Below are 25,052 nucleotides of genomic sequence, written 5' to 3' on the forward strand. Positions count from 1 at the left end.
CCAGGCAGGACTGGGCTGGGCTGGGCAGGTGCAGGGTAATAGGTAAGGATGGTGGGCCTGCTGGCTTCCCACAGCCTCCCAAGAATCTGGTTGGGGCTAGCAGCAGATTTATATGATGGGGTATGAGGCTGAGGCTCAGAGAGGGCAAGCAGTTTATCCAAGGTCACACAGTTGGGAGGAGGCAGAACTAACTTTAAAGATGAATTATTTTGGGAGGCTGAGGTGGGAGGATTGCTTGAGGCCAGGAGTTTGAGACCAGCTTGGGAAACATAGTGAGACCCCGTCTCTACAAAAAATACAAAAATTAGATGGGTGTGGTGGTACACGCTTGTAGTCTCAGCCACTTGGGAGGCTGAGGTAGGAGGATTGCTTGAGCTTAGGAGTTTGACACTAGCCTGGGCAACACAGTGAGAACCCATCTCTATAAGAAAAATTACAAAAATTAGCTGAGTGCAGTGGTACACACCTGTAGTCCCAGCTACTTGGGAGGCTGAGGCAGGAGGATTGTTTGAGCCTGGGAGTTTGAGGCTGCAGTGAGCTATGATTGCGTCACTGCATTCTAGCCTGGGTGACCTAGTGAGACCCTGTCTCTCTAAGAAAAAAAAAAAAGAACTCTCTCTATAATTTTATAGCTATCACTGTAGCAACAGGTACCTTTACCTTTGGAGTTTGGAATCCCAGGGTAGGGATGGAGGTGGGGAGGAGAACACATCCTCTTCTCAGTGTGGTTCCACTGTTCTCCCTTGAATGCTGTGGTCCCAGGTCAGGACTCTTATCCCTTTATTGCATTGAATTTTTTTTTTTTTTTTTTTTTTTGAGACAGGGTCTCGCTATGTTGCCTAGGCTGATCTTGAACTCCTAAGCTCAAGCAATCCTTTGGCCTCAGCCTGCTGAGTCCTTTTTAATTTTGCAGATATGTGCCAAGTATTTTTCCAGACAAATATTAACTCATTCAGTTCTCTTGACAATTCTAGGAAGTAGGTCCCATGACTAGCCCCATTTTGCATGGAAGATTACTGAGGCACAGAGAGGTTAAGTAGCTGACCTTAGGTCACACAGCTTGTAAGTGGCAGAGCTGGGGTTCAAACCCAGCATGTCAAGCTTCAGCCTCCTTGCTCTCAGTTCTACCCTCTGATGCCTCTACTTTCTGTAGTTAGTTTCTAGATGACATAGGTTGGACTTTTCCTTTTTTTTTTTTTTTTTTTTTTTTTTTTGAGACAGGGTCTTTCTCTGTCACCTAGGCAGGAGTGCAGTGGTACAATCATGGCTGACTGCAGCCTCTACCTCCTGGGCTCAAGGGATCCTCCTGCCTCAGCTTCCCAAGTAACTGTGACTGCAAGCCTGCAAGCCCATGCCCCCACACCTGGCTAATTTTTGTATTTTTAGTAGAGACAGCGTTTCACCATGTTGGCCAGGCTGATCTCAAACTCCTGACATCACGTGAACTACCGTGCTCAGCCTCCCTGTTTTTAGTTCTACTCTCTGATGCCTCTACTTTCTGGATGAGATAGGCTGGACTTTCCCTTTTGGAGTTTTCTCCTTCATTTCTTCCATCCCCTCCCTTGCTCAGGCCTTATCCTCTCCTGATGGTCCATGGTCTAGCCTCCTCCTTGAGTTCCTACCTCCAGTTTCATCCCTTTAGTCCATCTCCCATCCTGGCCCCAGAGGGATTCTTGGATCCAACCACATCCCTGCCCCTGCTCACACACCCTCCATGGCTCCCTACTGCCATTCAGAAAAAGGCTGGTGTTCAAGGCCCTTTTGGCTCCAGCCTCTATCCTCCTCACTTGTTCCACCATCCCTCCCTAGCTCCATAAAATCACTTCCCACTTCTATAACAAGGCTCCCACCTCCAAGGCCTTTGCCAAAACTATACTCTCTGTCCAGGTATCCTTCTCTGCTAGATCACCTTCTACTCATTTTTCATGCCTCATCTCCAATGCCCTTACTCTAGAAAGCCCTCTCTGGATTTGATGGTTGTCCTAGAGGGAGTGGCCAGGCTCTAGTGCCTGAAGGAGTCGGTCAGGGCCAGCTCTAAAGCCCAGCCTTGACATTGTATGTCCAACCCAGCTCCTGGGTCCACGGGGGCTGGGTGAGGCTGCAATTGAGGCTTGGGTGTGGACACAATCAGGGCTGAGCCTGACGGAGAAGGAGACACAGGAGCTAGAAAGGGGTCATTTGTTGCTTTACTCATTTGGCAATTGCTGAAACTTATCACCGGCTAGGCGCTGGGTTAGGCTCCTTTGTATCTGAACTCTTCTCTAATTCTCACAGGCTGTGAAGTGGGGATGGATCTGTCCTATTTCATGGATTCATACTTTTATAGATTTGAACACAGAGAGGTTAAGTGTCTTGCTCAAAGTCACACAGCACCTGAGGTTGGGTTTGAACTTGGATTTTTCTAACGTTGAGCCTGAAGCTTTCCTGCCTCATACAACAGGTGAGGAAGTGCAGTTTTGTAGCTAGGTGGCCTGGGTTCAGGTACTAGCTTTGCAAATGATGCCAAAGCTTGCCCATATTCCTCTCAACCCATTTTTGGATGCAGTGGCCTGATGTCCAGCCGCCAGCTCCTGCGTTCTAGGGGCTGTCTCTGGTGGCTGGAGCCTATTCTGCAGGTGAAATAAAGGCTGGGCACAGTGGCTCACACCTGCAATCCTAGCACATCGGGAGGCCAAGGCAGGAGAATTGCTTGAGCCTGGGAGTTTGAGACCAGCTTGGGCAACATAGCAAGACCCAGTTTTTACAAAAAATTTTAAAATTAACCGGGCTTGGTGGTGCATGCCTAGAGTCCCAGTGCCTGTTCTGCCACTGTTTGTTCTGTGAGCTTGGGAATTAACTTCCCCAGGAGTGACCCTCAGCCAATGACTCATGGGCATTGGTACATAAATACCCCAGCTCCCTTGCCCTCAGATGGGATGACTCTGAGATGCAATGTGCTACTCTGTCCTCCAAGGCTCCCCAGTGGGACTGAGCCCTGGTTGCCCTTGGTGGCAATTTCCTTGACAACTCATTGTTTACTGGTGGTCTTCTTTCCCTATCTCACTACCCATGTTTTTGGGGACCATCCCCCAAATAAACTACCTGCCCTAGAACCATTGTCTCAGGACTTCCTTCTGGGGGAGCCTAAACCAGAATAGTCACCTACTTAACTTGTAACTTCAGAAAAACCATTCGACCTTGCTGAGTCAAAGCTCACTGCAGCCTCGACTTCCCAAGCTCAGGTGGTTCTCCTGCCTCAGCCTTTTGAGTAGCTGTGATTACAGGCATGTTTTTTTTGAGGTGGAGTTTTGCTCTTGTTGCCCAGGCTGGAGTGCAATGGCATGATCTCGGCTCACTGCAACCTCCGCCTCCTGGGTTCAAACGATTCTCCTGTCTCAGTCTCCTGAGTAGCAGGGATTACAGGCGCCCATCACCAAGCCCAGCTAATTTTAGTATTTTTAGTAGAGACGGCGTTTCACCATGCTGTCCAGCCTGGTCTCGAACTCCTGACCTCAGGTGATCTGCTTGCCTTGGCCTCCCAAAGTGCTGGGATTACAGATGTGAGCCACTACATTTGGCTACTGTTTTTAGCTATTGAACATCAGCCAGCGTCAGGCCCATGCTGGGGCTCTTGCTTTGTTATTTCATGAATCCTTTCTGCTGCCCTCAGAGGGAGAGTTGATTCTTCTCCATTTTTTCAGATGAGGAAATGGAGGCCCAGGGAGGTGCAGCCAGCTGCCTAAAATCATCATGTAGCACTATTGGGCTTGTTTTGAGACTACAGGAGGTGGCAGGAGGAAGGCAGTGGGGGAAGCTGGGGCTGGGTACCTCCTCATTGCTCCTCCCTTACCTCTTGCAGTACCTTCCAAATGAGGCGGGCCTTCAAGATGAGAAGAAGGTACTAGACAACATGCACCATATACTCTTGGTGTGGATGGGACCTGTCCTGCCGCTGTTGGTTCTGGTGCACCCTGATTACATCAAGCCCATTTTGGGAGCCTCAGGTAAGTGCACTGGGCCTCTGAGCTATGTGTGAGTCCTCAACTCCCAGAGCCTATCTGAGATTTTAGACAGGTGGGATATCCAGAGGAAGGGTCATTTGAATAGGGCTTTGAAGGATGAATAAGAGTTCACCAAAGCAAGAATGGCAATCCAGATTGTGAGAACGGTATGGGCAAAGATGTGACAATGACTAAGAGTTCCAGGAACTTCGAGGGAATGTCCATCCATCTGGCAGTCAGAGCAAAGCATGTTTGGATAGGCAGTTTTCCCCCATGGTTTTGTTAAGTAAGTGTTACTCAATCCCTGGCCATGGCACTCCCATCATTTGGTTCTGACACTCCCATTATGGCCAGGACTCTTGGTGACTCAGCCTGCAGCCTGCTGTCATCACTTGGGCTGACTCTGACTGGCAGGGAGGGAGATGTGGAAGAATTGCTTCTTCCTTGTGCAGTCCACACCTATCCCAAGATGTGAGACTCCCAAGTGTGCTTGGCAAGCTCTTGCTCAGCCTTCGACACCCAGCTCCAATGGCCGCCTCCTCCAGGAGTCTTTCCCTGACTTCCCAGACAGACCTATTCTCAGTCCTAACCCTTTGGACCTGGGTATGTCTGTGTCCAGCTCTATCTTCCTCATGAGCGGGACTCTGGATCCTCAGTGTGGCCTTGTGTACCTGGTGTATTAGTTCGTTCTCATGCTGCTATAAAGGATTGCCCTAGACTGGGTAATTTATAAAGGAAAGAGGTTTAACTGACTCACAGTTCCGCAGGGCTGGGGAGGCCTCAGGAAACTTACAATCATGGCGGAAGGGGAAGCAAACACGTCCTTGTTCACATGACAGCAGGAAGGAGAAGTGCCAAATTAAAGGGGGAAAAGCCCCGTATAAATTCATCAAATCTCGTGAGAACTCATTCACTATCATGGAAACAGCAGCATGGGGGTAATCTACCCCATGATTCAATTACCCCCCCCATTGGATGCCTCCATGACACATGGGGATTATGGGAGCTATAATTCAAAATGAGATTTGGATGGGGACACAACAAAACCATATTACCTGGGCACCTCCAGAGGTATCAGAGAACACCTGAGAGAGCTCACTCTCAAATGAACCAATGAGCTCCAGTAGATCAGGTGTGGCAGTTCACACCTGTAATCCCAACACTTTGGGAGGCTGAGTCAGGAGGGTTGCTTGAGGCCAGGAGTTTGAGACTAGCCTGGGCAACATAGTAAGACCCTGTCCCTCGAAAAAAATAAATAATTACCCAGTGGCACTGATATGCACCTGTAGTCCTGGCTACTTGGGTGGCTGAGATGGGAGGATCACTTGAGCCCAGGAGTTTAAGACCAGCCTGGGTAATCTAACAAGACTCCATCAATGTACAAAAACATTAAAAAATATTAGCTATGTGTAGTGGTGCGTGCCTGTAGTCCCAGCTACTCAGGAGGCTGAGGTGAGAGGATTGCTTGAGCCCAGCAGTTGGAGGCTGCAGTGAGCTGTGATTGCACCACTGCTGCGCTCCAGCCTGGGCAACAGAGCAAGACCCTATCTTTACAAAAAAATTTTAAAAATTAGCCAGGTGTAGTGGTGCATGCTTATAGTCCCAGCTACTCAGGAGGCTGAGGTAGGAGGATTGCTTGAGCCCAAGAGGTTGAGGCTGCAGTGACCTATGATTGTGCCACTGCATCCAGCATAGGCAACAGAGTGAGATCCTGTCTCTAAAAAAATTTTTAAAAAGTTAAAAAATAATATGGACAGGTACTAATAAAGGTTTTTCTTCTTCTGCCTTTTTAATATATGTTTTTCTTTCTCTTTTCCTCCTTCCCTTTATTCTTCCTCCCTCTTCTCCTCCTTCTATTTCTCTCTCTACTCCTCCTCTTCCCCCCTCCTCCCTTCTCTTCTTCTTCTTCCTCTCCTCCTCTTTCTTCTACTTCTTCTTTCTCCCTCTTCCTCCTCCTCCTCTTCCTCTTCCTCCTCTTCCTCTTCCTCTTCCTCCTCCTTCTTCTTCTCCTTCTCCTTCTTCTTCCCAGAGTGGAGTGCAGTGGCATGATCTCAGCTCACTGCAACCTCTGCCTCCCGGGTTCAAGTGATTCTCCTGCCTCAGCTTCGCGAGTAGCTGGGACTACGAGTGTGCACCACCACACCTGGCTAATTTTTGTAATTTTTTTTTTTCCCAGTAGAGACGGGGCTTCACCATATTGGCCAGGCTGGTCTTGAATTCCTGACCTTAAGTGATCCTCCCCCCTTGGCCTCTCAAAGTGCTGGTATTACAGGTGTGAGTCACAGTGCCCGGCCTCTCTTTTTCTTCTTTCTCCTTCCTCCTCCCTCCTCCTCCCACTCAGAGCATCAGTTTCCTGACCACCATCCTGCCTGGTTCTGAGACTCCAAACAGACCAAGGAGTAGCGCCCCAGGAGGGGCTGGCATGTAGCAGATGCTTAAGCCTCTTGCCCTCCCCTCCTCCAGTGGAGGTTCCCCACCAGAGAAGCCAGATAGGGAACTCCAGGATGGAGAGGGTGAGGCTGTGAGTCAGCCTGGAGTGAGGCCTTTTGGCCCCAGGGTGCCCCCACCTGGAATTACACAGATCAGGCTCCAGTCACAGACTCCACCCCCGATCAGGACCTCCTGGGGCCACACCTGGGAATAGCTTGCTGCTCTGAGCTTGGAGCTGCCATAGCCCTTGAGCCGGGAGGAGGGCCCACAGCCTGTTGGAGCCTCAGTTTCCCCTATCATCTTATGGGCCTTTGGACTAGGAAATTTTCATGAGAGAAAGTAGGTAAACGTGCCTTATAGAGAACATCATGATATATAGACATATAATTGTGGCTTGCTTTTATATCATCTTTTTAAAATCGAGGTGAAATTCATGTAACATATAATTAACCATTTACAAGTGAACAATCAGTGGTATTTAGTGTATTCACCATGTTGGGCAACCACCAGCATTCTCCAGCTTCAAAAGTTTTAATCACCCCATAAAAAAACTCTATACCCATTGAGTAATCACTTCCCATTTCCCTCCTCCTCCCGTCCCCTGGTAACCTTGAATCTGCTTTCTGTCTCTATGGATTTGCTTATTCTGGGTACATCATAGAAAGGGAATTACACAAAATGTGATCTTTTTGTGTCTGTTTTCTTTTACTCAACATAATGTTTTTGAAGTTCATTTACGTTGCAGTATGAATCAGTTTCTTCTTCTTTTTTTTTTTTTTTTAATTTGAGACAGAGTCTTACCCTGTCACCGAAAGGCTGGAGTGCAGTGGTGCAGTCACAACTCTTTACAGCCTTGAAGTCCTGGGCTCAAGCGATCCTCCTCCTGCCTCAGCCTTCCGAGTAGCTGGAACTGCAGGCACGCACCACCATGCCCAGCTAATTTTTATTTTTATTTTTGTAGAGATGAGGTCTTGCTATATTGTCCAGGGTGGTCATTAGGGCTGACTTCATTTCACTGTATGGATTTTTTTGTTGTTGTTGTTTATCTGTTCACCTTTTGGCTGTTGTGAATCATGCTACTATGAACATATGTGTTCAAGTTTTGGGGTGGACATATGTTTTCATTTCTCTCTTGGGTAGATACCTAGAAGTAGAATCGCCAAGTCATATGGTAATTCTGTACTTAACTTTTTTTTTTTTTTTTTTTGAGACGGAGTCTCGCTCTGTCGCCCAGGCTGGAGTGCAGTGGCCGGATCTCAGCTCACTGCAAGCTCCGCCTCCCGGGTTTACGCCATTCTCCTGCCTCAGCCTCCCGAGTAGCTGGGACTACAGGCGCCCGCCACCTCGCCCGGCTAGTTTTTTTGTATTTTTAGTAGAGACGGGGTTTCACCATGTTAGCCAGGATGGTCTCGATCTCCTGACCTCGTGATCCGCCCGTCTCGGCCTCCCAAAGTGCTGGGATTACAGGCTTGAGCCACCGCACCCGGCCTAATTCTGTACTTAACTTTTTAAGGAATCACCTTGCTGTTTTCCACAGAGGGCTTGCATTAATTTTCTATTAACAGGAAACCTAAACATTTATCTCACAAGTTCTTGATGCCAATAAATCATCATTTTAATCATAGTAATAAAAATAGCCAACAGTTGGTCAATTATATATTTATAGACACACATGTTTAATGAGCACCTACCATGTGCCAGGAACACAAGAGCTTGTTGAGTCTTATAGGGATACCATGAGGGAGGATTGTTCTGTTTTCTCCTTTGGCAGTGGTAACATGTCCAGGCTTACGTATCTAGTTAGTGGCAGGGCTGGAATTTGAACGCAGACCTGGCTAGCCCGGAACCCAAGCTCTCAAACACATTGATATGCAGTTTTCTGAGCATGAGTTTCTCCATGCTGGCACTGTGTGGGGGTATTTCATACACCATCTCATCTCATCTCTCCCTCTTTTTTTTTTTTTCTTTTTAAAGAACATTTTTTGGCCGGGCGCGGTGGCTCAAGCCTGTAATCCCAGCACTTTGGGAGGCCGAGACAGGCGGATCACGAGGCCAGGAGATCGAGACCATCCTGGCTAACACAGTGAAACCCCGTCTGTACTAAAAAAATACAAAAAACTAGCCGGGCGAGGTGGCGGGCGCCTGTAGTCCCAGCTACTCAGGAGGCTGAGGCAGGAGAATGACGTAAACCCGGGAGGCGGAGCTTGCAGTGAGCTGAGATCCGGCCACTGTACTCCAGCCCAGGCGACAGAGTGAGACTCCATCTCAAAAAAAAAAAAAAAAAAGAACATTTTTGTAGAGACAGAGTCTTGCTGTGTTGCCCAGGCTGGTCTTGAACTTCTGGGCTCAAGTGATCCTCCTGCCTCAGCCTCCCAAAGTGCTGGGACTGCAGGTGTGAATCATTGCTCCTGGACTACCATTTCCTTTTTGCCGGAGGGGGAAACTGGTGAGGAACGTGGACACAGACCTTCCTGGCATTGAGTGGTCAGAGTTGGCGTGGAAAAGGAACCTGAGGATGAGAGAGCAATGGTTCAGCTGAGAAGGGAGTTTGGAGAAGGCTTCCTGGAGGAGGTGTCAGTGATGCTGGGCCTTAAAGGATGCCTAGGAGTTTGCCAGAGAAGGAGTCCCAGATGGAAAGTCCTGCCAGTGCACTGATGCAGATGTGCAAAAATTCCAGGGAAATTCAAGTGACTTACGGTGGCTGCAGTGAAGGTGATATGTTGGGGGGAATAGGAAATGAGACTGACAGTTAAGCAGGAACTGGACTGCAAAGTGAATGCACTTGTACTTTATCCTAGGAGTGACAGGGAGCCATGGGAGGTATTTGAACAAGGCAGCTATTGACCAGATCTGGGTGTCAGAAAGATCCCTGTGGAGCCTATCTTGGAGTCCAGAGCGCGGAGAGGAGAGGAGTGACTGGACTCCTGCTTTCCTCTTCAATGCTGCCTCCTCCAGGAAGCCTGCTCTGACTTCCAACAGCCCTTTTTCTGAGCCCTCCTTAGCACCTACCACACTTTCTACCTTCTTGGTAGTTGCATGGCATGCCTCTGCTTCCCTTTCCTGCCCTGCTCAGGAGCTCCTCCAGGGAGGGCATAAAGCTGAGCCATCTGTGGGTCCCCAGCATCACCCAACTTGGGTTGGGCACAGAAAGGCAGCAGAAGAGGTGTGTTGAATGGGAGGATGAGTGGGCAGATGATTATGTACGCAATTGGCCAATTCCTAGGCAGTGTGTGTGTAGGTGGCTGAGTCACATTCAGGTAAAAGTGATACCACTCGAATTTCAGATACTTCCTTCCCGGGCCTCTGCCCATTCAGCCCCAAATTTGTTCAGTATATAGAAGGAGAATCCATCCATCCATCCATGCATTCATTCATCCACTCATCCATCCACCATCCACCTATCCACTCATTCATCCATCCATCCATCCATCCATTCATCCATCCATCCACCATCCACCCATCCAACCATCCATTCATCCATCCATCCACCCACCCACCCACCCACCATCTATCCATCTGCTATTCATCCATCCACTTATTCTTCCATCCGTGTACTCATCTGTCCATCTACTCATCCATCCACCCATTTATTCTTTCATTCATCCATCCTTGGATTGACTTATTTATTCATTTAATAAAAACTTATTTAGCACAATATATCAGTGATCAACATGAACCCTTCTGTTAAGGAGCTTGTAACTAAGTGGATACAATCCAGAGTGATTGCTGGGTCAGGGGTGGGGAGAAGCATTCAAATTGAGACTACAGGATGAGGGAAGAGTGTTTGAGGCAGAGAAAGCAACTGGTGGAAAGTCTGAGAGAAGAGAGAGCACGTGGTCTTTTTGGGGAGCTGAGAAAAGTTCTGTGGTGCGGCTGGGCATGGTGGCTTATGCCTGTAATCCCAACACTTTGGGAGGCTGAATTTGGAGGATCACTTGAGCTCAGGAGTTCAAGACCAGCCTGGGAAATATGGCGATACCCTGTCTATACAAAAAATTAACAAATTAGCCAGGTGTGGTGGCGTATGTCTGTAGTCCCAGCTACTCGGGAGGCTGAGGTGGGAGGATCGCTTGAATCTAGGAATTGGAGGCAGCAGTGAGCTATGATCTCACCATACACCCCAGCCTGGGTGACAGAGCGAGACCCCATCTCAAAAAAAAAAAAAAAAAAAAAAAAAAAAAAAAGGTTATGTGGTGTTAGTTCTGTGATGTCGAATGGGGGATGGAAGACAGAGGTGTGTTGAGAGAGATTTGGACAAAGGCAAATCATTCAGGGCTTTGAAAATGGGCTGGTATGTGAGGGTGATGGGTGTGTAAGCAGGAAGGGGCATGGTCAGATCTGATAGTCAGATGAGATTCTCCTGGGGCCATCATGAGGGACACACTGGAGAGGGCGAGGCTGGAGGCTGGGAGCACAGGAGGTGTGATTCAGATGACCTGCTTGAGCTGGCAGAAAAAAAAGGGGGTGGATTAGGGGAAGGCTCAGGTGAAGAAGGCTATTCTGGATAGACAGCTCAGCCTCACCAAAGGTTCAGAGGGGATCCACAGCATGTGATGAGAATAGGGTTATCTGGTGTATGTTGAAGGATGAGGTGGGAGAGGCATACAGGGACCAGATGGAATTGGGTTTCAATGCCAGGCTGAACCTGAACTTTTTACAAGCACAATGGGGAGCCACGGGAGGCGTTTGAGCAGGGAAGGCTCATATTGAGATCAGTGTTTTATAAGGATTTTTCTCGGGTAGGTGTGGAGGATGGACTGGAGGAATACAGTGGGAGGTCAGAGCCCAGTGAGGAGGCCTAAGGAAGTCATAAGCAAAGGTCAAGAGTTAGAACTCTGTTTTGAGGCCAGGTGTGGTGGCTCATGCTTGTAATCCCAGCACTTTGGGAGGCTGAGGTGGGTGGACCACTTGAGGTTAGGAGTTCGAGACCAGCCTGGCCAACAGGGTGAAACCCTGTCTCTGCTAAAAATACAAACAAATTAGCTGGGCATGATGGTGGGCACCTGTAATCCTAGCTACTCAGGAGGCTGAGGCAGGAGAACCACTTGAACCTGGAAGGCAGAGGTTGCAGTGAGTGAAGATTGCACCAGTGCACTCCAGCCTGGGTGACAGAGTGAGACTCTGGAAAGAAAGAAAAAGAAAGAAAGAAAGAAAGAAAGAGAGAGAGAGAGAGAGAGAGAGAGAGAGAGAAAGAAAGAAAGAAAGAAAGAAAGAAAGAAAGAAAGAAAGAAAGAAAGAAAGAAAGACAAAGAAAGGAAAGAGAGAGAGAGAGAGAGAAAGAAAGGGAAAGAAAGAAGGGAGGGAAGGAAGGAAGGAAGGAAGGACTCTATTTGGAGTCATCATTGGCCCTTTGCCCTCCACAGCTGCCATCGCCCCCAAGGATGACCTCTTCTATGGCTTCCTAAAACCTTGGCTAGGTGAGTGTCCAGTGGGTAGGCTGGGGCTGGGGCTTCAGAGAAGAGAGGGAAGAGCGTGGGGTTCCTTGGAGGTTTTCAGAGTAACAGGAGAGGTCCCTAACCTCAGTCTTCTGGGCCCAGGGGATGGGCTGCTGCTCAGCAAAGGTGACAAGTGGAGCCGGCACCGTCGCCTGCTGACACCTGCCTTCCACTTTGACATCCTGAAGCCTTACATGAAGATCTTCAACCAGTGCACTGACATTATGCATGTGAGTCCCAAGGCTTTGTGGGAAGAGGGTGTCCTGGGAGTGAGGCTCGTCCAGGCTCCAACTCATGCATGGGCAAGCCATGTGATGTCAGGAGGCCTCACTGGCTTTATCTATAAAATGAGCTCGTAGTGAAAATGCAGTCGGGTCCTTGTTAGGCTGACTCTCTGTCTCTGGTTTCCATGCACAGTCACTATGTATCTCTCTTCCAGGCTAAATGGCGGCGTCTGGCAGAGGGCTCAGTGGTCTCCCTTGATATGTTTGAGCATATCAGCCTCATGACCCTGGACAGTCTTCAGAAATGCGTCTTCAGCTACAACAGCAACTGCCAAGAGTGAGTGTGACCCTTCTTGGGACTGTGGAGCCAGCTGCTCTAGGGGCAAGATAGTGGCAGGAGAAAGGGAACTCCCAGGCATTAGACAACTCTGGCCTGTGGGAGCTCTGCCACAGATGGGCCGTGTGGTTCCAGGAAACTGACCATCTCTCTGAGCTTCACTTTTTTTAAATAAAAAAAAAATGGACATCATAATTCCTTCCCCAGAGTCATTGTGTGAGAATTAAATGAGATAATGTGAATCAATGGCTTGGTATATAGTAGGTAATGTTAGTAAATGCTAGTATTTTTTCATTCCACTATGAAGAGTGTGTGGTCTTTGGACAGTGTCCTCCCCACTTTCTGAGGCTCAGTTTCCTTATTTGTAAAAAAAGGATGTCAATCTCTTACTCTCTGAGAGATGCTTTAAGGATAAAATGACGTAGCACTGCCCTGGCACATAATTGATGCTCAGAGAATATTTGTTGAGTAAATGAATCAAATAATCAATGCCTTGGTTCATTCATTCATTCATTCATTCATCAAATATTAATTATGCACCTACTATGTGCCTGGCACCATGATATTGCTGCTGAGGACAGGGTGATGAACAACAGATAGTCACAGTTCTGTGAAGTTTATAGTCTAAGTGGGGACATAAGGAATAAGGGAGACAACTAATGCAAAGCTTGCCACATATAGTAGGTCCTCAGTAACAAGCTAATGACTTTGTTACTCTAGGCATTATAGGGACGTGTTCCAGTTGGATAAGGCAGAGATGGTCTTAGTAATTAAATAATTAAAGATGGCTTTAGAAATTAAATAATTAATTAATCCAAGAAATATTTACTGAGTGCCTAGTAAGGGCCAGCCCTGAACTAGGTGCTGGGAACACCATAGCCAACAAGAAAGACAAGATGTTGCTTCTCTAGAACTTCCATTTCAGTAGGAAGACAGGCAGTAACCATGAACAAGTAAGTAAACAAGAAAACGACAGACTGCAATAAGGGCATAAAAACAAGCCCACTTCAGGACTGAGGACAGCTCCCTGCAAGCATGCTTCACCCATTATTATTATCATTATTATTTTAATACAAGCTTTATTGAGAGACAATTCACATACTATACAATTTACTCACTTAAAGAATACACCTGAATTGCTTTTAGTATATCCAGAGTTGTGCAACCATTACTATAATCAATTTTAGAATATTTTCATCAATCCTCCCCCTACTCCAAGAAACTTCATACACTTTAGCAACCCTTGCCCTTTCCTTTCTCCTTCAGGTCTAGACAATCACCAATCTACTTTCTGTCTCTATAGGTTTGCCTATTATGGATATTTCACACAGATGGAATCATACAGACTTTTGTGTCTGGCTTGTTTCACCCAGCATAATGTTTTAAAGGCTCATCCATATTGTAGCATGTATCGGTTATGTATTTCTTTTCATTGATGAATAATATTCCATTTACCACATAATACCACATTTTGTTTATCCAGTCATCCATCGATAGACATTGTTTCCACTTTTTGACTACTATGAATAATGCTGCTATTAACATTCATGCACAAACTTTTGTGTGAACATGTATTTTTAATTATCTTGGCTATATACCTAGGAGCAGAATTGCTGGGTCATATGGTAATTCCAATTTAAACGTTTTGAGGAACTGCTAAACTTTATTTCAGTGGGTTTCAACATGGTACAAAGTGGTTGTACCATTTTGCTCTTCCAACCAGTGAGTGTGAGAGCTCCAGTTTCTCCACATACTCACTAACACTTGCTTGTTGTTGTTGTTGTTGTTTTGTTTGTTTGCTTTTGAGATAGGGTATTGCTCTGTTGCTCAGGCTGGAGTGCAGCCCAACACTTGTTACTATAAGTTTTGATTTTAGTCATCTTAGTGGGGTGAAGTAGTATCTCATCGTGGCTTTGATTTGCATTTCTCTGGTGACCAGTGCTGTTAAGTATCTTTTCACATTCTCATTGGTCATTTCTGTCTTTTTTGGAGAAATGCCTATTCATATCCATTGCCCATTTTAAAATAAGTTTTAAGAATTCTTTATTTATTTTAGGTACTAATCCCTTATCAGATATATAATTTGCAAATATTTTCTCCCATGCTGAGGAGTGTAGCCATTTAGCTTTAGTGATGCTACAATGACTATGCCTATGTTGAAAGTCCTTATCCCTCTTTGGGCCTGTTTAAAAATATATATGGGACCGAGTGTGGTGGCTCAGGCCTGTAACCCAGCACTTTGGGAGGCCGAGGCTGGAGGATCGCTTGAGCTCATGAGTTCGAGGCTGTGGTGGGCTATGATTATGCCGCTGTACTGCAGCCTAGGTGACAGAGCAAGACCCTATCTAAAAACTAAATAAATGAAATAAAAATAGAGTTAATATAGGGTTTCTCTTTGTTATCTACTCAATGGGGAGTGAAGGCTTATCTTAGCCAAGCCATGGGTCTTAGCCATGGGTCTTAGCCAAGCCATGGCTGGGCTGTGCTGGGGGAAGGGGCTACACTCATGGCTTCCTTTCTCCCTGGCAGGAAGATGAGTGATTATATCTCCGCTATCATTGAACTGAGTGCTCTGGCTGTCCGGCGTCAATATCGCTTGCACCATTACCTCGACTTCATTTACTATCGCTCGGCGGATGGGCGGAGGTTCCGGCAGGCCTGTGACATGGTACACCACTTCACCACTGAAGTTATCCAGGAACGGCGGTGGGCACTGCGTCAGCAGGGGGCCGAGGCCTGGCTTAAGTCCAAGCAGGGGAAGACCTTGGACTTCATTGATGTGCTGCTCCTGGCCAGGGTGAGGCTGGGCCCTGGATGGTGGAGCCCTGCCCTCGATGGCCTCTCTAGGAATTGCGTATAAAATGATAAATGTTAGAACTCCATTAGGCGTTGTGGCTCACATGTGTAATGCTAGCACTTTGGGAGGCCGAGGAGGCAGGATTGCTTGAGCCCTGGAATTGGAGATCAGCCTGGCAACACAGGGAGACCCTGTCTCTACAAAAAATCAATAAGTTGGGTGTGGTGCTGCATGCCTACGGTCCCAGCTACTTGGGAGGCTGAAGCAGGAGTGTGGCTTGAGCCCAGGAGTTGGAAGCTGCAGTGAGCTGTGATGGTGCCACTGCACTCCAGCCTGGGCAACAGAGCGAGACTCTGTCTCAGAACAAAACAAAACAAAACAAAACAACACACACACGCAAAACAAAAAAAAATTCACATGGGTCTGGGATGGGGTCAGAACATGTAAGACTCACTGGGTGAGTTTTCTTGGGCTGCTATTACAAAGTATCACAAACTAAATAGCCTAAACATCAACAATTTATTCTCTCACAGTTCTGGAAGCTAGAAGTCCAAGATCAAGGTATCTGCAGGGCTGGTTTCTTCTAAGGGCCATGAAGGATGAATCTGATCCAGGCCTTGCTCCCTGGCTTGCAGAAGGCTGTCTTCTCCCTATGTCTGTGGATCATCTTCTCTCTGTGCCTGTCTCTGTCTTCTTCTCTTTGTATAAGGACACCAGTCACATTGGATTAGGGCCCTGCCCTAATGAGTTCATTTTGTCTTGATTACTTCTGCAAAGACCTCTCTCCAAACATGGTCATAGTCTGAGGTATTGGAAGTTAGGACTTATGAATTCTAGCGGTGGGGCGGGGTGGGGGTGGGGGTGGGGGTAGGAGTGGGCAGGGCACCATTCAGCTCATCAAAATTGCAAAAATGAAATATATGACCTTGGGCCGGGTGCGGTGGCTCACACCTGTAATCCCAGCACTTTGGGAGGCTGAGGTGGGCGGATCACCTGAGGTCGGGAGTTCCAGACCAGCCTGACCAACATGGAGAAACCCCGTCTCTACTAAAAATACAAAATTAGCCAGGTGTGGTGGTGCACACCTGTAATCCCAGCTACTTGGGAGGCTGAGGCAAGAAAATCGCTTGAACCTGGGAGCTGGAGGTTGCGGTGAGCTGAGCTCATGCCATTGCACTCCAACCTGGTCTGCAAGAGTGAAACTCCGTCAAGAAGGAAGGAAGGGAGGGAGGGAGGGAGGGAGGGACATGACCTTGAAGAGATGAGACACTTGTATGGTCACTCACTGGTGAAGGAAGGAAGGAAGGGAGGGAGGGAGGGAGGGAGGAAGGGACATGACCTTGAAGAGATGAGACACTTGTATGGTCACTCACTGGTGTGTCTGTGGACCTTTTGGGTTCTGGATTCAAATAGTCCTGGATTCCAGTCCTGGCTCTGTCGCTTAGTGGATGTTTGACCTTAGTCATATGACTTGTCTTCCCGAGCCTCAGTTTCTCCTTTTATACCATGGTGATCATAAAACCTGATCACAAGGTTGTCAGGCATCCAGTGGGATGTTTGGTGTTAGAGGCTGCTCAAGAAATAGGAACTCCCTTCTTCTCCTCACTGTTGACTTTCTGTCCCTCTTTCCATCTTTCTTTTCTTTTTTCTTGTTTTTTAAAAATTTAATTTAAAGTTCTAGGATAAGCTGGGCGCAGTGGCTCATGCCTGTAATCCCAGCACTTTGGGAAGCTGAGGCGGGAGGATCACCTGAGGTCAGGAGTTCGAGACCAGCCTGGCCAACATGTTGAAACACCGTCTCTACTAAAAAGAGAAAAAAAAATTAGCCGGGCGTGGTGGCATGCGCTTGTAATCCCAGCTCCTCTGGAGGCTGAGGCAGAAGAATCGCTTGAACCTGGGAGGCAGAGGTTGTAGTGAGCCAAGATTGTGCTACTGCACTCCAGCCTGGGAACAAGAGAGAAACTCTGTCTCAAAAAATATTTTTTTAAATTAAATTAAATTTAAAGTTCAAGGAGACATGTGTTGGGCGTGCAGGTTTGTTACCTAGGCAAACATGTGCCATGGTGGTTTGCTGCACCTATCAACTCATCACCTAGGTATTAAGCTCTGCATGCATTTGCTATTTATCCTGATATTCTCCCTCCTACTGCCGCCCTGATAGGCCCCAAATGTGTGTTGTTTCCCTCCCTGCGTCCGTGTTTTTTCATTGTTCAGCTCCCACTTATAAGTGGGAACATGTGGTGTTTGGTTTTCTGTTCCTGCCTTAGATTGCTAAGGATGATGGCTTCCAGCTCCATTCAGGTCCCTGCAAAGGACATAATCTTGTTCCTTTTTATGGCTGTATAATAATATTCCATGGTATATATGTACCACATTTTCTTTATCCAGTCTTTCATCGATGGGCATTTGGGTTGATTCCTGTCTTTGTTATTGCGAATAGTGCTGCAATGAACATACGTGTGCATGTATCTTTATAATAGAATGATTTATATTCCTTTGGTTATATACCCAGTAATGGGATTGCTGGGTCAAGTGGTCTTTGAGGAATTGCCACACTGTCTTCCACAATGGTTGAACTAATTTACATTCCCATCAACAGTGTAAAAGTGTTCCTATTCCTCCACAGCCTCACCAGCATCTCTCACCCAGGGTCTTGCTCTGTCACCCAGGCTGGAGTGCAGTGATGCAGTCATGGTTCACTGGAGCCTTGACCTCCTGGGCTTAATCCTCCTGTCTCAGCTTCACCAGTAGCTGGGACTACAGGCATGCATCACCACGCCTGGCTAATTATTTTTTTGTAGAAATGGGGTCTCACTATGTTGCCCAGGCTGGTCTTGAACTCCTAGGCTCAAGAGATCTTCCCAACTTGGCCGCCCAAAGTGTTGGGATTACAGGCGTGAGCCACCAGGCTGGGCACTTTCTATCTTTATTAGACAAGTTGCATATTTCCATCTTCCTGGAATAATTCCCCCCACAGCTTGGCTTAAGAGAGAGAAAGAGGGAAACCAGGTGTGGTAGCTCACGCCTGTAATCCCAGAACTTTGGGAGGATGAGGCAGGTGGATCACTTGAGGCCAGGAGTTCGAGACCAGCCTGGCCAATATGGCGAAACTCCATCTCTACTAAAAATATAAAAATTAACTGTGAGTGGTGGCATGTGCCTGTAATCCCAGCTACTCGGGAGGCTGAGGCACGAGAATCACTTGAACCTGAGAGTCGGAGGCTGCAGTAAGCCAAGATTGCGCCACTGCACTCCAGCCTGGGTGATAGAGTGAGACTCTGTCTCAATAACAACAACAAAAAAGATGGGGGGAGATATCTGAGTTTTGAGGAACCCCTAGGATGCAGAGGGTGGGATGAAGTGGGCTGAGCACCCTCTACTGCCCATTCCAGGATGAAGATGGAAAGGAACTGTCAGACGAGGATATCCGAGCTGAGGCAGACACCTTCATGTTTGAGGGTGAGGATGTGGGGTGAGGCTGGAGGAGGGCAGGAAGGGGCATCATTGGCTGCAGATAGCATCTCTGCTTTCTTCAGGCAGCCTCCATTCAGATACCGTCATCCACCTGCAGGTCACGACACAACATCCAGTGGGCTCTCTTGGGTGCTGTTCAATCTGGCAAAGTATCCAGAATACCAGGAGAAATGCCGGGAAGAGATTCAGGAAGTCATGAAAGGCCGGGAGCTGGAGGAGCTGGAGTGGTGAGTGTGAGCTCAGGGGAATGGAGGGGGCAGGTTGAGGCCAGAACCTTGGGTGTAAGCCTCTTCTCTCCCACTTACTGATGGTGTGACCTCAGACAAGCCACTTTAGCTTCCTGAATGGCAATTTCTTCAACTATAAAATGGGCGTGGTGATAGTGCCTATGCCTGCCTCATAATGCAGAAATTCTCAAAGTGTCCTGGTCAGCAGTTATTGAAATAATGCTGCATAACAAACAGCTCCCAAACTTAGTGGTTTACAGCCAGCAGTTATTTATTGCTTTTGTATGCACATATTTCTTGCTCTTGTCTGCTCATTACTCTAGTTGCTGCTGCTCTTGGCTAAGTGGAGTGGAGTTGCTTCCAAACTAAGAGCTGGGTTCAGATCTGCTTCATATACTTCCTCTCTGTTCTCTTTGGACCAGAGGCTACCCTGGGTCGTGCTCTTCTCAAGGCAGATTCCAGAAGCACAAAAAGTCACGAAATTTAAAAGCTTTGCTTGGGCCGGGCGAGGTGGCTCACGCCTGTAATCCCAGCACTTTGGGAGGCCGAGGTGGGTGGATCACCTGAGGTCAGGAGTTCGAGATCAACCTGACCAACGTGGTGAAACCCCATCTCTACTAAAAATACAAAAATTAGCCAGACATAGTGGCGGGTGCCTGTAATCCCTCCTACTCGGTAGGAAGATACAGGAGAATCACTTGAACCTGGGAGGTGGACGTTGCTGAGGTTGCACTGCACTCTAGCCTGGGCTACAAGAGTGAAACTCTGTCTCAAAAAAAAAAAAAAAAAAAAAAAAAAAAAGATGAATAAATAAATAAATAAAATAAAAATAAAAGCTCTGCTGGCACTAGAGCATTGCGCTGGCTAACAAGTCATGTGACCAAGCCCAGCATGAATGGGGCAGGACATATATATACTCCACTCACCTGAGCAGAAGGCACTGCAGAATCATACGACAAAGGGTACAGGTATATAGTTCTAATTCAGGGAGGAAGTGGAGAATCAGAACAAATAACCCAGTCTCTATCAGATTTATGCTATGTCGAGCTGATTCTGGGTGATGAAAAGAAAACACAGCGTTAGACTGGGCGCGGTGGCTCATACCTGTAATCCAAGTACTTTGGGAGGCCGATGGGGGTGGATTGCTTGAGCTGAGGTATTTGAGACCAGCCTGGGCAACATGACAAAACCCCGTCTCTACAAAAAAAAAAACAAACAAAAATTAGCTGGGCGGGGTGGTGCATGCCTGTAGTCCCAGCTACTTGGGAGGCTGAGGTGGGAGGATTGCTTGAAGCCAGGAGGTGGAGGCTGTGGTGAGTCAAGATTATGCCATGCACTCCAGCCTGGGTGACAGAGTGAGACCCTGTCTCAAAAAAAAAAAAAAAAAAAAAAAGGAAAACAAAGCCACAGCATTAAATAGCATCAACTCACATAGTGAGAAGGTTCCTTTAGGTTCTATTTCAACCTTTTACATTATGGCCTCAGGGGTACATGCTCAGTGGGGTGCAACTGTATCCTGAACGCTTTGCTAATCTTCCTTTTTAACAAAGGGAGAAGATGTCTCAGGTTTAGAGAGTTGAGCAGGAGTTGGTGTATAGCCACAATTTAATAACATGCTACTGCTTTCACAGTGGTGTTTGTATGGGTGAATACCTTTATGCCAGGGAGGCTGTTCACCCTTTATAGCAAGATGAAGTTTATTTTTTTTGAGACAGGCTGGAGTGCAGTGGCACAATCACCACTCAATGCAGCCTCAAACTCCTGGGGTCGGGCAATCCTCCTGCCTCAGCCTCCTGAGTAGGTGGGATCACAGGTGTGTGCCACCACAACTGGCTAATTTTTGAAGTTTTTTTTTTTAGAGATGGGGACTCGCTGTATTGCCCAGGCTGGTCTCAAATCCCTGAGTGCAAGTGATCCTCTTACTTTGGCCTCGCAAAGTGCTGAGATTATAGGCGTGAGCGACTGTGCCCAGCCATGAAATTTCTTTGAAAGAGAACCTGGGTTGGGTGAGGTGGCTCATGCCTGTAATCCCAGCATTTTGTGAGGCCGAGGCGGGTGGATCACTTGAGGCCAGAAATTCAAGACCAACCTGGGCAACATGGTGAAACCCTGTCGCTACTACAAATACAAAAATTAGCCGGGTGTATTGGTGTGTGCTTGTAATCCCAGCTGCTTGAGAGGCTGAGGCGTGAGAATTGCTTGAACCTGGGAGGTGGAGGTTGCAGGGAGCCGAGATCATGCCACTGCACTCCAGCCTGGACGAAACAGCAAGACTCCACCAAAAAAGAAAGAGAACCTGTTGATTTAAAGAAACTAATCTAATCTAGAACATGAACCAAGAGTTATCATTAGCCCAATTTTGGGCCCTAAAGTCCAAAGGAAAAAATATTAAGTCAATAATATAATAAGGAGATAATGCCCTTTTCTCTCTCTCTTTCTCTCCTTCCTCTCTCCCCTTCCTTCCTTCCTTCCTTCCCTCCTTCCTTCCTTCCCTCCTTCCTTCCTTCCCTCCTTCCTTCCTTCCTTCCCTCCTTCCTTCCTTCCCTCCTTCCTTCCTTCCTTCCTTCTTTCCTTCCTTCCTTCCTTCTTTCCTTCTTTCTTTTCCTTCTTTCCTTCTTTCTTTCTTTTTAGATAGGCTCTCGCTCTGTGGCCCAGGCTGGAGTACAGTGGCATGATCGTAGCTCACTACAGCCTCCTGAGTAGTTGGGACTACAGGTGTGTGCCATCATGCCCAGCTCATTTTTAAACTTTTGGTAGAGTTGGGGTCTCTGTTGCCCAGGCTGGTCACGAACTCCTGGGCTCAAGTTATTCACCTGCTTCAGCCTCCCAAAGTGCTGGGATTACAGGTATGAGCCACCATGCCTGGCCTGCACCAGTTTTTTTTTTTTTTTTTTTTTTAAGACAAGAGTCTCACTCTGTCACCCAGGCTGGAGAGTAGGGGTGTGATCTCATCTCACTGCAATGTCCGCCTTCTGGGTTCAAGTAATTCTTTTGCCTCAGCCTCCCCAGTAGCTGAGACTACAGGTGCACACCACCACACCCTCAGCTAATTTTTGTGTTTTTTAGTAAAGATGGGGTTTCGCGATGTTGACCAGGCTGATCTTGAACTCCTGACCTCAGATGATCCGCCCACCTCGGCCTCCCTAAGCGTTGGGGTTACAGGCCAGAGCCACCGCACCTATCCTGCACCAGTTTTTTAAGTACAGAAATGGACCATATAAACTGACATATTGCTGTTGCCCTGAGTCCCCTTGGCTGTCCTCGCACCTCACCTAGGTGCACCTGGGCCTCCACATAATTCATCAATTAAAGACTTAATGCTGGGCCCAGCAGAGGGCCCAGTGCTAGTGCTATTCTGAGTGGTCTGTGCTCAGATACTTTGCATCCTAAGTATTAGTACTGGCCGGGTGCTGAGGCTCATGTCTGTAATCCCAGCACTTTGGGAGGCCGAGGTGGGTGGATTGCCTGAGGTCAGGAGTTTGAGACCAGCCTGGCCGACATGGTGAAACTCCGTCTCTACTAAAAATACAAAAATTAGCTAGGCGTGGTGGCGCATGCCTGTAATCCCAGCTACTCAAGAGGCTGAAGCAGGAGAATCGCTTGAACCTGCGAGGCTGAGGTTGCAGTGACCCGAGATACACAAAACACTAAATATTAGTACTTCCCACCTGTGCATAAGACAACTGCAAATGTCAGAAGTTGGGGTAAGTCTAAAATCCTAGACTGGTTTCCTGCCCAGCTGCCCCTGAGTGTGTGTGTGTGTGTGTGTGTGTGTGTGTGTGTGTGTGTGTGTTTCATGGAGGTGGTGTCTTGGTGGTTCGGCTTCTAGTTATATCTCCATTCTCCCCAGGGACGATCTGACTCAGCTGCCCTTCACAACTATGTGCATTAAGGAGAGCCTGCGCCAGTACCCACCTGTCACTCTTGTCTCTCGCCAATGCACGGAGGACATCAAGCTCCCAGACGGGCGCATCATCCCCAAAGGTGCCCGCCATGTTCCCCCCTGCTGCTGGTGCACTGCCTCCAATGCTGTGGCTGCTCTGTTGTCCACAGGGGCCTGGCCATGCCTGCCCTAGGTGCACTATCTCTGCAGATGGGGCAGCTCTCTGTGTGCCTGCTGCTTCTGGGGTATTGGAGGAAACGCAGTTGTGTGTGCAGGGAGATAGAGCCCAGTTAGTCCAGGTGGAAAGGAAGGAAGCAGAGTCACAGGGATGGGCCTGTGAGGGTGCAGTTGGGGAGGGTCTGTTTCATTCAGTTGCCAGTTACTCCCTGGAGACCAAGCCCTGTCTTGGTGGATACTGGGGACCCTGGCTCAGGTTTTGAGCATTGCCCATTCTGGGGGAGATACAGCAGGGCACAGATGTTCCCAGGCATATGGAATCAGGAATGGGCTAAAGGGAGAGACAGGGGCTGGAGTAGCTCAAATATGGGGAGGAATGCAGGGAGGGCTGCCTGGAGGAGGGAATGTGGGAGGTGAGGCTTGGAGTGTGGAAGTAAAAGAGTGAGCATGTTTATGGAGTAGAGCCTCAGGATGCAGATTGTGAAAGGCCTGGACAGGTGATGGCGTTTGAACTCAATCCTGGGGGTAGCAGGGAGCCAATGTAGGTGCTTGAGCTGAAGAGCAATGTCAGATCTGCGAGTAAGAAAGATCCCAATGTGGCCAGTGTGGCAGCCAGAAAGAAGATGATAGGGTTCTCCTAGGGAAAGGCAGGAAGAGTGTATAGGGCAGCAGAATTTTTTTTTTTTTTTTTTTTTTTTGAGACGGAGTCTCGCTCTGTCACCCGGGCTGGAGTGCAGTGGCCGGATCTCAGCTCACTGCAAGCTCCGCCTCCCGGGTTCACGCCATTCTCCTGCCTCAGCCTCCCGAGTAGCTGGGACTACAGGCGCCCGCCACCTCGCCCGGCTAGCTTTTTGTATTTTTTAGTAGAGACGGGGTTTCACCGTGTTAGCCAGGATGGTCTCGATCTCCTGACCTTGTGATCTGCCCGTCTCAGCCTCCCAAAGTGGCAGCAGAATTTTTTAGAGGAGGATGGACAGAAGGTGGTGGCAGATGGCTCATGGGAACATCATGGCTCTAGGGAGACCTAAGGTGGGGGGGATGTTTCTGGAGGAGGCCCTGGCTCCCCTTGGCCCCACTGATCCCATCTTTCCCCATAGGAATCATCTGTTTGGTCAGCATCTATGGAACCCACCACAACCCCACAGTGTGGCCTGACTCCAAGGTGAGTGCCTGCCCCAATCCTCCCTGCCTTCAGGTCCTCCCCTCCCCTGCGCCCCAGGGAGCCAGAGAGCAGGGCCGGTTGCAGGGCCTGAGTGCACACACTCCTCACCACTCCGCATTTAGCCATTTATTCACCCGCTCATTGTTAATGCATTAGGGCAGAAAATATTTATTGAGCACCTACTGTGTGCCAGAGTGTGTGCTGGGCTCTGAAAATAGAGGATGATACTGTTTTTGTCTTCACGGGGCTCACAGTGAAGTTTTGGGGAAGATAATAATCAAATAAATAAGATTTTGGGTATTGATACATGCACAAAAGAAAGAAAAACTGGGCCAGTTCCGGTTTACAGGCGCAGTGGTTCACGCTTGTAATCCCAGCACTTTGGGAGGCTGAGGTGGGAGGATTGCTCGGGCCCAGGAGTTTGAGGCCAGCCTGGGCAACACAGCGAGACCCCCATCTCTACCAAAAAGGAAAAAGTTGGCCCAATGTGGTGGCTTGTGTCTGTAATCCCAGTGCTTTGGGAGACCAAGGTGGGAAGATTGTTTGAGGCCACAAGTTCCAGCTCAGCCTAGCCTGGGTAACACAGTGAGACCCCATTTCTAAAAAAAAAAAAAAGTTAGCCAGCCATGGTGATGCACACCTGCAGTGCCAGCCACTCAGGAGGCTGAGGCAGGAGGATCGCTTGGGCCCAGCTGCAATAGCTATGGTTATTTATTTATTTTTTTGAGAGAGTCTTGCTTTGTTGCCCAGGCTGGAGTGCGTGCGGTGGTGTGATCTTAGCTCACTGCAACCTCTACCTCCTGGATTCAAGAGATTCTCCTGCCTCAGCTTCCCGAGTAGTTGGGATTACAGGCATGTGCCACCACGCCTGGCTAATTTTTTTGTATTTTTAGTAGAGACGGGGTTTCACCATGTTGGCCAGGCTG

The 25,052-nt window shown here is 48.0% G+C and overlaps 1 protein-coding gene across 2 annotated transcripts in view; it reads left to right on the forward strand.

Annotated features, from left to right (window-relative positions):
- Positions 1–25,052, forward strand: part of CYP4F22 (cytochrome P450 family 4 subfamily F member 22) — a 41,732-nt gene that overhangs the window by 14,486 nt on the left and 2,194 nt on the right. Inside the window, exons 4-12 of one of the 2 annotated variants that reach the window (XM_045379862.2) lie at positions 3,839–3,983; positions 11,774–11,827; positions 11,948–12,075; positions 12,285–12,406; positions 14,936–15,203; positions 18,596–18,662; positions 18,775–18,904; positions 22,755–22,888; positions 24,062–24,126. In XM_045379862.2, the coding sequence (XP_045235797.2) occupies positions 3,839–3,983; positions 11,774–11,827; positions 11,948–12,075; positions 12,285–12,406; positions 14,936–15,203; positions 18,596–18,662; positions 18,775–18,904; positions 22,755–22,888; positions 24,062–24,126 (1,113 nt within the window). Of the gene's footprint in view, positions 1–3,838; positions 3,984–11,773; positions 11,828–11,947; positions 12,076–12,284; positions 12,407–14,935; positions 15,204–15,736; positions 15,837–18,595; positions 18,663–18,774; positions 18,905–22,754; positions 22,889–24,061; positions 24,127–25,052 lie in introns of those variants that run through there. The other variant, XM_074026205.1, reaches the window with a different exon arrangement.

The sequence above is a fragment of the Macaca fascicularis genome, chromosome 19 (genome assembly GCF_037993035.2).
Source record: "Macaca fascicularis isolate 582-1 chromosome 19, T2T-MFA8v1.1".
Taxonomy (NCBI): Eukaryota; Metazoa; Chordata; class Mammalia; order Primates; family Cercopithecidae; genus Macaca; species Macaca fascicularis.